The following is an 11,520-nucleotide window of genomic DNA, read 5'->3' as shown; positions in this document are numbered from 1 at the left end:
TAGCTCAATTTAATGAGTCTTCCACTTATTTAATAAGAATATCTCCTAAAAGTTTTTTGAGGCAGCAGAAACTTCTGTCTCGCTATGAACCCGAGTATACATCTTCAGCTAAAAAATCATACCTTGAGCATGAAAATATCCTTAGGTCTCTCGGCTGGTCAGGCAGGCCAAAAGACGTATATGAAAAAGCGCATTATGATAGAAAACCCCATAAGTTTTTGTATGACCGAGTAGGGGATCCTAACCCTCCAGAGTATTTTGCGAGAAGAGTATTCCAATTCGTGTTTGCACTCAAATTGGCAAAATTGATGTCTCCTTGCGTCATATGGATTCCAAGCATTCATGAACTGAATGATTATTTCTTCCTTATTGCATTATTGATAGAACTCCTCGGGGATCCATATAATGCGATTGATGGTGAAAAAGAAGCCACCATCAAACAAAATATTGTTGTTATTGCTTCAACTCATATTCCAAAAAAAATTGATCCAGTTCTAATAACTCCTCCTCGTAGTAAACGAAGATTCGATACATTTATTAACACTAAAAAGTTGCCTGCCCCACATCGAGAAAAAGAATTTCCTTTGCTTTTACGTAACAAAGGGCTCTACTTGAGAAAAGAGTGGAACTGCTATGATGAATTTGGATTAACTACCAAAGGCTTTACTACGCGAGATCTAGCAAAACTTGCTGATGAAATATTTCTAATTAGCAGGAGCCAAAATACTTCAGCTATAGACAATGATATAATTGGGGTAGCTTTGTATAGATCAAATTGGGGTCCTTGCAATTATAATCTGAAATTCAGTGAATTTTTTAAAGGACTTCCCTATAAGATAGGGAAAGCTATTATACAAAATAAATTAACGTATTTAAAAAATTCCCTAAGGCTTACTCTAGATTTCCAGGGTCGAAGGGCAAACTATTTGCATCAATGGTATTTAGAACCTTCAATTGCCGGAACAGCTGCGAAAGAGTTTACCATATTCTATCATATTTTGGGTTACTTGGCCGGATCAGTAGCTCAAGATTGTTGGTTTCTATCGGAATCAAATTAGCCAACTAATCGCGCTTGAACAATGGAAAGAGCTACCGGCTTATCCCTCCATCGAACTAAATTAGCCAAAGGTGTGCGTTCATGAGCCCATGCAAGAGTTTCAATCAGTTCTTGCCAATATCCACGCCAAGAAATAAGAAACATAAATCCAGTAGCCCAAACAAGATGCCCAAATAAGAACATCCACGCCCATACAGATAAACTGTTCATACCAAAAGGATTGTATCCATTAATTAGTTGTGAAGAATTTAACCAAAGATAATCTCTTAACCATCCCATTAAATAAGTGGAAGACTCATTAAATTGAGCTACATTTCCCTGCCATAAGGTAATATGCTTCCAATGCCAATAGAAAGTAACCCATCCAATGGTATTCAACATCCAGAAAACTGCTAAATAAAAAGCATCCCAGGCCGAAATATCGCAAGTACCGCCCCGTCCCGGACCATCGCAAGGAAAACTATAACCAAAATCTTTCTTATCAGGCATTAGCTTAGAACCGCGCGCATCTAAAGCACCTTTTACTAAAATCAATGTAGTTGTATGCAAACCTAGAGCAATAGCATGATGAACCAAAAAGTCTCCGGGACCAATTGTTAAGAACAGTGAATTTTTATTATCATTAATAGCACTCAACCAACCGGGTAACCATAAGCTTTTGCCAGCATTGAATGCTGGATCATTTGCTGAAGATAAGAGTACATCAAAACCATATAAGGTCTTACCATGAGCAGATTGTATCCATTGAGCAAATATGGGTTCAATCAAGATTTGCTTTTCTGGAGTACCAAAAGCGAGCATAACATCGTTATGAACATAAAGTCCCAAGGTATGAAAACCTAGGAATAAACTAACCCAACTCAAATGAGAGATTATGGCTTCCTTATGCTCCAACATTCTCGCCAATACATTATCCTTATTCTGTTCTGGATTATAATCTCTAATGAGAAATATAGCTCCATGAGCAAATGCCCCTGTCATAATGAATCCGGCAATGTATTGATGATGAGTATACAATGCAGCTTGGGTAGTAAAATCTTGCGCTATGAATGCATAGGCAGGTAACTAATTTGATGCTTGAGCATATCCTCCTGGATCAATCCTCCCCACTAGAGAACTTTTGGATATCTAAAAGTTGCATTTATTTAGAAATTAAGTGAGGACATGGCCTTCCCACCTGTCTGGTATCATATGTCCATCTGTACACTTGGTTGATCACCGCAATCAAGACCACAACAATATTGTTGAACATATGCATCATTCTATCACTTCCATAAGCATCTACATCAACTGCTCCAGCTACTAACCAATAACCATTGATTAATATCAAGCTGAATAACAATGCAGATATAAAAGTGAATGAATCAACAATATATTTGTTTTTCACAACAAGAACATTTTTAACCAAGGGAACCTCCAAAATCCCAACCATAAGTTGAGGACTTGGATGACCAATGTTTTCATTTATTGTCTCCTCACACTATACTCTTGGCATATCCTGAGACATCTGATCTTGATTAGTCTTGATTTCTTCAAGTTCATGCCTGGAGTCACCTAACCCGACAGACATAAGAGACAAATCTTTACTTACATTAATCACCCTCTTCAACTGCCCTATGTTTGCAAAAGATGGATTAGTCTTAATCCAATGAGAATGTACAATACATGATAATGATTAAATTCCTTGTAGAAAACAACCTTTTGATCATACAAATAAGGGCTACCCAACACTATTCCACAAACATCTAGTGGAACCACATCAAACTGCACCTTATCAACATACTTGAGATTGTGAATCTTAAAGTGCATTGCCTTGTTACTTGTAATTCATTATTTTCACAAACCCAACCTAGTGGATAAGGTCCCTTAGGTGGTGTAGTTTTCAATCCCAAATTCCTTACAACATCTTCTGAGAAAAAGTTAGTTTGGGATCCACTATCTATCAGTGCATCAACTTTAATGTGTTTAGCAACAACCCTTATATGAAAATGATCATTTCTTTTCTTATCTTTAGCGACATCATAGACTTGAGAAGTAGAAGTACAATTATCAAAAAAACATTGGCAATAGAATATTTACCTTTCAATCCCATTGTTGTTATCTTAGTTTTGTCTTCGGACTCTGAGCCAAGATCAATAACAACATTAACGGCCTTCTCCTTACCTTTTTGTTTCCGAGCCCATTTTTTCTTCAATTTTGGATGCAAATGTTAGCAATGATCTTCATCATGTCATTTCTTGTCACAATGAGAGCATGTGAGTTTATCATCCATCTTCTTAATGGTAGTTTTCTTTTTCCCTTTTCATGTCTCTGCAACTTTAGATAACTTTTGTACAAAATTACCATTGTCAATATTCTTACCCCTAGACTCTAGATGTGTGGCTTGAACACTAACTTCATCCAAGTTACTAGGATTCAACATCAAAAGAGAATGTCTTAGGTAAGAATTCAAACCACCTATGTACTTAAGCAGTGTGTCCTGAGTATACAATGGAACATCCAAAGAAATGGCTTGTTTTCTATACTCATGGGTGTAATCCTCGACAAACTGGCCCTTAGATTGCTTAAAGGTTTGCCAATTCATTGTCAATTGTTGCATATGACCTAAAGGGTAGAACTACTTCTTGAGAGCAGAAAAAAATTCTATCCAAATCATATTGACATTACCATGGTGAGAAATTTCTGCTCGAGTCCTACTCTCCCACCAGGTGAGAGTTGTTCCTCCCAACTGGAGAGTAGCTAACTGAATCCTAGAAGCATCTTATACTAGGCCTTGAATCCTACATTACACTTCTACCTGTTGGACCCAATCATCCAAATTTTTGACATCCAACTCCCCACAATACATAGGTAATTCAAATTTTACATCCAATTTTATAACAGGCGTAGTTGTGCTCTTGAAAGGATTAACAAAAGTAGAAGAAGAAGAAGAAGGGGTAGCAGAAGAAGGAGATGGAGGAGTTTTTGGTGTTGAACCACCACCTCTTGGTTTCTTCCCTTTGTCCTCTCGATCTTCATTATCCTTCGATGAATATCCTGTTTCATGCTTCATACGTTCTTGCCTCTCTTTTTCAAGTACTTCCACCATAGCCTTCATTTCAAGAAATTATTTTTGTGAGTCTCTTTCACTGAGCTCAGGGTATTCCTGTTCAGTTGCAATTTGTGACATCTTTGGTGAAAAGGTCCTTCATTTACCGATCTCAAAATTATACTCTACAAATGTGTCTTCACCTCCTTGCCTCTTAGATCGCTTTAATATCAACTCATGCAAACACTAGTCAAACAAGCTTTGACACCACTTGATCTGATGTTAGGATCTATGACTGTTGCACATGAGATGTTAACTTTTACAATGATTAAATTGAAGGTCTTGAAATTGTAATTGAAATGCTTAAATAAACATCACAATAATTAAATAATGAATTATCAATAGAGAGAAAGAAGATAAGACAAGGAAACACAAGTTGATAATGGATTTCACCAAATGACTACGTCTCTAGGTCCCTCTCCAACAGAGTGATAGATCCTTGATTATGCTCCTTAAAAAGGTTATAAGGTCTTCAACTTATTACAAAGTCTCCTCACGTCCCCTTGGATGATAATGAATTACAAAATATCCTTCTCCAACAAGTACAACAAGCTTGACTTTAAGCTCCCAATACACAAAGACGAACAATTCACTATCACAAGCTAACTCTCCAAATTTCTTGGCTCTCCAAAAATTCTCTCACAATACTCTCATTGATGTCAATAGTAATTGGTAATGGAGTTGTATTGCAATTGGTAGTAGATCAGTGATGGAAACCAGTATTGGTATTGTTATTCAAGCAAAGTGATCAACCGGTAACCCTAACCAGTTGATATGTCAAACCCTAACTGATGGAGCTTGGTGAATCGGTTGTGATGATCTAGATCAAATGGTGATCGAAGATGGAGATGCCACATAAGCATGATCCATGTGGTGAGTTTCAAATTGGTTTTGGTGCGTGAAGATAACTATTTATCTTGGGAATGAGCAAATGCATAGCATGAAGTGAAAAATGCATGATAAGCTACAAGATCCAATGTGTGGTGATCCATGAGTGATTGAAGTTCTCTAGAACAATGTGTAGTTGATTGTTATGTAATCTAATGGTTATGGTTGAACTGATATGTTTGTAATCTCTATGAGATTTGTAGGTTTTGTGTTGTGTTACCGACCTATTGTATTTGTATTTAAGGTTGATGAGTTGTTTGTAATTTTGTTGGAAATTTGGTTAAGTGTGGTAGTGGGATTATTTCTGAACCAAAAGGAGTGTCTACAGAATGTTGTGAAGGTCGATAGGAGTAGAAAAGGATCTAACTAAGCAAGATAGTGTTATTACCAGATCAACAAATAACATATTTTTCTCTAACCATTACAATAGTTAAATTGCTTAACTGGGTAAGCTTTAATAGGCTTCCTGTTGTTTAAATCCTCTAACTAGGTGATCCATTAGCTTGGATTTGAAATCCTCCATCGAGGTTACTCCTAACAGGGTATTGCCTTTAACAGTGTATTGTAGTCAATCCCTTAACTGGGTGGTCCCTAACCAGATCTGTTCTTAACAAAACATTATTGTATAAGCTTCTAACAAGGCTTGGCTCCTAATAGGGAAATATTCAAAAAAGTTCAAAATACTTGTGGGAACTATTCAAGAACTCAAGTCTATTGATAAAACAAAGGTAACTCTTGAATCTATCATTGGTAAATTAACTGCATTTGAATTAAATGGTTTTGATGGAAGTGTTCAGAGATCAGAATCTGCATTTAGAGCTTCAATTTCTATCCCACTGATAAGGAAAAGTAGAGAAGTGAGTTACAGTCATGAGTCTATTGATAAAACAAAGGTGACTCTTGAATCTATCATTGGTAAATTAACTGCATTTGAATTAAATGGTTTTGATGGAAGTGTTCAGAGATCAGAATCTGCATTTAGAGCTTCAGTTTCTATCCCACTAATAAGGAAAAGCAGAGAAGTGAGTTACAGTCATGAGTCTATTGATAAAACAAAGGTAACTCTTGAATCTATCATTGGTAAATTAACTGCATTTGAATTAAATAGTTTTGATGGAAGTGTTCAGAGATCAGAATCTGCATTTAGAGATTCAGTTTCTATCCCACTGATAAGGAAAAGCAGAGAAGTGAGTTACAGTCATGAGTCCAGATCCAGCAGAGAGATAGATGATGAAGATAGTTTGATTGAGCTTGAAGCATTGTTGGCCAAGCAGTTAACCAGAGGTACTGGTAAGTACAAAGGTAAATTGCCTTTGAAGTGTTTTGCATGTAACCAGGTTGGACATATTGCTGCTAATTGTCCTAATTGAGATAATGATAAAAAATGTGAGAAGTATAAGAAGTATAAAGGCAAAGGTAAAATATATTCTCTCATTGTAGTGGATGGAGGAATTACAGATGATGAATCTGAGGAAGATTCAAATGAGGACATTGTCTTTGTTGCTATTAAAGAAGAGACATCAGATCAAAAATCATTAGTCTCTCGCATGGATATTTCTGATGACTGGATTATAGACAGTGGTTATTCACACCACATGACTAGTGATTGTATTAATTTTCTTACTTTGAGAGAGTTTAATGGAGGTGTTATGAGATTTAGAAATGACTCACCCTGCATGGTGAAAGGAAAAGGATCCATCTCTCTAAATGTTAAAAGCAGTACAGATGATGTCTACTGAGTTGAAGGACTAAAACACAATCTTTTGAGTGTTGCTCAACTCAATGACAAAGGCCACCCACTGGAATTCAAGAATAGAGTCTGCAAGATTTATGGAAGCAAAGTTGAACTGATTGCAACCGAGAAACAGACCAGAGGTAACTTGTTTTATTTAAGTTCTAAAGTCAACAGTTGTTTAATTGCAAAAGTAGAAGATAGTTGGCTTTGACATCAGAGATTTTGTCATGTAAATTTTGATAACGTTGTAAAAGTCAGCAAGTCCAAATTAGTAAGAGGTTTGCCACAATTGGACAAACTGATGAATGCTCTATGCAAGGAATGTCAGTTAGGGAAGATGACATCCTCAACCTTAAAGAGAAAATCTTTCTTAGCAAAACATTTGTTGGATTTGGTTCATACCGACCTTTGTGGACCAATGAGGACTAGGAGTTTTCAAGGTGATCGGTATTTCATGATATTTACCGATGATTTCTCAAGCATGATGTGGGCCGCATTCTTGAAAGATAAGATAGAAAAATTTAGCAAGTTTAAGGCATTCAGATCCTTAGTTGAAAATTAAAGTGGAAAGAAGATAAAGTGCTTAAGAACTGATCAAGGTGGTGAATTTACTTCAAAGGAATTCACTAGATACTGTGAAGACAATGGAATTAAGAGGCAACTTTCTGCACCTAGGACACCACAGCAGAATGGTATTGCAGAAAGGAACAACCGTTCAGTTATTGAAGTTGCTAGGACTATGCTAATTCAAAGAGATGTAGCTAAGACATTCTGGAGAGAAGTTGTCAACACAGCTATTTACACAATGAACCAAATATTGGTTAAAATAGGTAAGGATAAAACTCCCTATGAGTACTGGTATGGTAGATCACCTAATGTTAGTTACTTTAAGATTTTTGGTAGTAGATGTTTTATCAAAAGAGATGATCATGTTGGTAAGTTTGATGCCAAGAGTGATGAAGACATATTTCTTGGTTACTCCACCAAGAGAAAATCTTACAAGTGTTACAACAACCCGACCAAGAAGATCATTGAAAGTGTTAATGTCCGAGTTGATGAGTTTCCTGAGAAATTAGGAGAAACTAGTAAAGAGAATGAAGAAGAAGAACCTTACACACTATTTTTCGAACCGAACCCAGTGAAGCCAAAAGTTGGACAACAGAACAGAGTAGCCCCAGTTCAACCAAAATAGGGAGGTCCAACAGAAAAAGAAGAAAGTGAAGAAGAAGAAGAACCTGGAAATCAAGATCATATCATTCCAAGGTATGCTAGACTTAATGATAGCCCCGATCAGATTATTGGCAACATGAATGGAGGTGTGCTAACAAGAAAAAGGATTAGAGAGAACTCTTGTATGATTTACACCATTGAGCCTAGAACTGAAAAAGAAGCATTCACAAATGAAGACTGGATCAAGGCAATGGAGGAAGAACTTGACCAGATAGAGAAGAATAATACTTGGTCATTGGTACCTAGACCGGAGAACAAGAATGTAATAGGTGATGAGCCTAAATAATGGCTCTATTTTGATAGATTTTTGCTATAATACTCATGCCTAGGTCTTGTGATTAGATGACATTTGGATCATAATACTCTCCTAGTTGATACCTTTTAAGTTTTCTTGAAACTGATTTGACTTTTACTTAAGGATGTCATAAAATGGTTTTAAATGATTTATTTATGCAAATATCTAAAATCAGTTTTAAGTATGATTTACATTATATCATGTTAGTATTATTATATACACATTTTTTTTGTACACATTAATATCATGATGCAAGTTCGGCAAAGGAGAAGTAAAGACTAAGTGGTTGTTTAAAGAAGCACCAATTATATAGCCGCAATGCAGACCCAGTCAGAGAAAAGCAGTAATGATCAAAGCCACTTGACCAGTTCTTCAGCAGAATGATTTATGAAACATTTATAATTGTTCTTAGTGGAGCGTAGATCCAGGAAGCAAGTCATGCTATATTTTCTTAGCTGCAGGACAGATGTTGTTGTTTTTTCATGCGCTAACTTCTTCTTCTTCTTTTGTTAATAAATCATGCTCACCTATTTCATAGGAATGTGGTCGATCAGTTAGGAGTTTGTTATAAGTTTTCTTATAAATAAAGGGATCTCTCTCCTCTCAGGGATAGTAGAGAACAACCATAATATTTATAATATGCAGTCTTCTAGTATTTTATGTATTTTTCATAGTCAAGACAAAATAAAGAGATCAATGTGATTTTGAACACTTAAACAATTGTAATCTGAAAGTTCTAGAGATACTCACTCAAGGGGGCCCACTTGGTGAGTAATCCTTTGTGTGTTCCAATTAGTTTTCATTCTTCAGTAATAGTTGTTTCACCAATCATCTATTCCCGCAGCCACTGGAAATAGTTCGTGTGTTTGTTCCCGCAGCCATAGTAGTAGAGTAGTTCATGTTGCTTGCCAGAACTTTATCATTTAACAGTAGTTGTTTAAACTAATTTCCAGTTGTGAGATTAAGTATTAGTTCATTGAGATTTTGTGTGTTTCCTTTAAAAGAATTTCCTTTCTTGTAGTAATTTAGAATGGCTGTGATATGAACTTGGTGCACATACAGTGCTGGCCCATTTTAAGTTTATGTCCCTGGTTGATAAGTAAATGAGCCTTTGCTATAGGAAAGCTAGTTGTTCAAGGATATTCAATCTCTGAATTGTGTTTTATTACCTAGTTGTCATTCCAGTTGTGAGGACCAACAATAGGTACAAAATGGGTATTCAGGAATAAATTGAATGAAGATGGAGTAGTGGTCAGAAATAAAGACAGACTGGTATGCAAAGGATATGCACAATAAGAAGGTGACGACTATGGTGATATATTTGCACTAGTTGAAATATTGGAAGGTGTAAGGACTCTAGTTGCATTTGCAGCATACAGAGGATTCAAAGTATATTAGATGGATGTTAAGTCAGCATTCCTAAATGGAATATTGGAAGAGGAAGTCTACATTGAACAGTCGAATGGTTATGTTTTAACTGTAGAAAAGGACATGGTGTGCAAATTACATAAGGCATTATATGGACTGAAGCAAGGACCTAGAGCATGTTATGAAAGATTGCACTCTCACTAGGTGAAGATAGGTTTTCAAAGAACCAATTAAGACACTAACATATATCTCAAGTCAGAAGGAGATAAGGTACTGGTAAGTGAGGTATTTGTTGATGATATCATTTTTGGAGGAAATGATGATATGTGTCATGAATTTGCCAATAAAATGAAGAATGAGTTTGAGATGTCATTGGTAGGTGAAAAAAAATTTAATAGGTATGCAAATCCAATAGATGAAGGAAGGTGTTTTCATCACACAGTCCAAATATGTGAAAGAAGTATTGAAGACTTTTAGAATGGGAGATTGTAAATCAATTGGAACACCAATGGTAACAGGCTGTAAATTGTCTAAGGAGGATGATTTTGCATCAGTGGATGAAAAGGAGTACAGGTCAATGTTAGGTAAACTACATTATGTTGTCCACGGCAGACCAAACATTTCTCATGTAGTAGGATTGGTTGCTAGATTTCAAAAGAGCCCGAAGGAGAGGCACATGGTAGTGACCAAAAGAATTTTCAGATATCTTAAAGGCACAATTGATTATGGATTATGGTATCCATATGCAGAAGACTTTTATTTAAAAGTATATACAGATGCAAACTGGGCAGACAATGTTGATGATAGGAAGAGTACAACTAGAGGAGCATTGTTTCTTGGAGGAAGACTAGTGTCTTGAAGAAACAAGAAACAGAGTTGTGTATCTCAATCAACAACATAAGCTAAATATGTTGCAGCATATATGAATTGTACAGTAATCTAGATGAAACACATTTTGGAAGGTTTCAAGTTGAATCTATTAAATCGGTAAGGATTTTTTGTGATAACACTAGTGCAATAAACATTTCAAAGAACCCAATGTTTCATGCTAGGACAAAGCATATTGAACTAAAGTATCATTTCTTGAGAGAGAAAGTGAAAAGTAAAGATGTGTCATTGGAACATGTATCTAACAAAAAATAGCTACCAAATATCTTTACTAAACCTCTACCTAAGGTTGCATTTGAGTATCTTAGAGGTAAGTTAGGGGTTGTACCCCTACATGAAGTCAATTAAGAAGATGTAGAATAAATTAGTCCCAGAGCTTATTGAAAATCTTGAAGCAAGATTGGTGTAGAGTGGAGCTACTCCACAGGGGGAGAAACTAGTTATAGATCGGTAAAGCATGTTCACTTTGGCATTGCTCTCAAAGTGGGAGAAGAACTGTATATGATTGAATGGCCAGTTACTAGCTGAAGACATGGAGATACAGTTGAAGGAGAGAATATGGAAAAATGTAAACCAAGATTCCTATACCTATGTAGATGTTTTAATCTTAATCATCACAATCAAAGGGTATTGATATTTTTATTACCATCAATGCCAAAGGGGGAGATTGTTGGCATTGCATGAAGATTGCATTGATGAAGTATAGTGTTGTCATTGATGTCAATGGTAATCGGTAATGGAGTTTTATTCCAACAATAGTGATGCAGTAATGCAATTGGTAGTAGATCAGTGATGGAAACCGGTATTGGTATTGTTATTCAAGTAGAGTGATCAATCGGTAACCCTAACCAGTTGATATGTCTAACCCTAACCAATGGAGCTTGTTGAATTGGTTGTGATGATCTATGATCAAATGGTGATCGGAGATGGAGATGACATGTAAGCATGATGCACATGATGAGTTTCAAAGT

At 36.1% G+C, this 11,520-nt stretch overlaps 1 protein-coding gene across 1 annotated transcript; it reads right to left on the bottom strand.

Moving 5' to 3' along the window:
- Positions 1 to 1,054: 1,054 nt before the first annotated feature.
- Positions 1,055 to 4,145, bottom strand: LOC131049275 (photosystem I P700 chlorophyll a apoprotein A2-like). Its single transcript, XM_059208806.1, has 3 exons — positions 3,847 to 4,145; positions 2,235 to 2,388; positions 1,055 to 2,122 (listed from the first exon to the last, which is right to left on the bottom strand). Exons 1-3 carry the CDS (start codon positions 4,143 to 4,145, stop codon positions 1,055 to 1,057), a joined length of 1,521 nt encoding a protein of 506 aa, XP_059064789.1.
- Positions 4,146 to 11,520: the final 7,375 nt, after the last annotated feature.

Source organism: Cryptomeria japonica, chromosome 7 (assembly GCF_030272615.1).
Source record: "Cryptomeria japonica chromosome 7, Sugi_1.0, whole genome shotgun sequence".
NCBI lineage: Eukaryota > Viridiplantae > Streptophyta > Pinopsida > Cupressales > Cupressaceae > Cryptomeria > Cryptomeria japonica.
The sequence above is the reverse complement of the archived record's forward strand: the minus strand, read 5'-3'. Positions and strand labels throughout refer to the sequence as shown.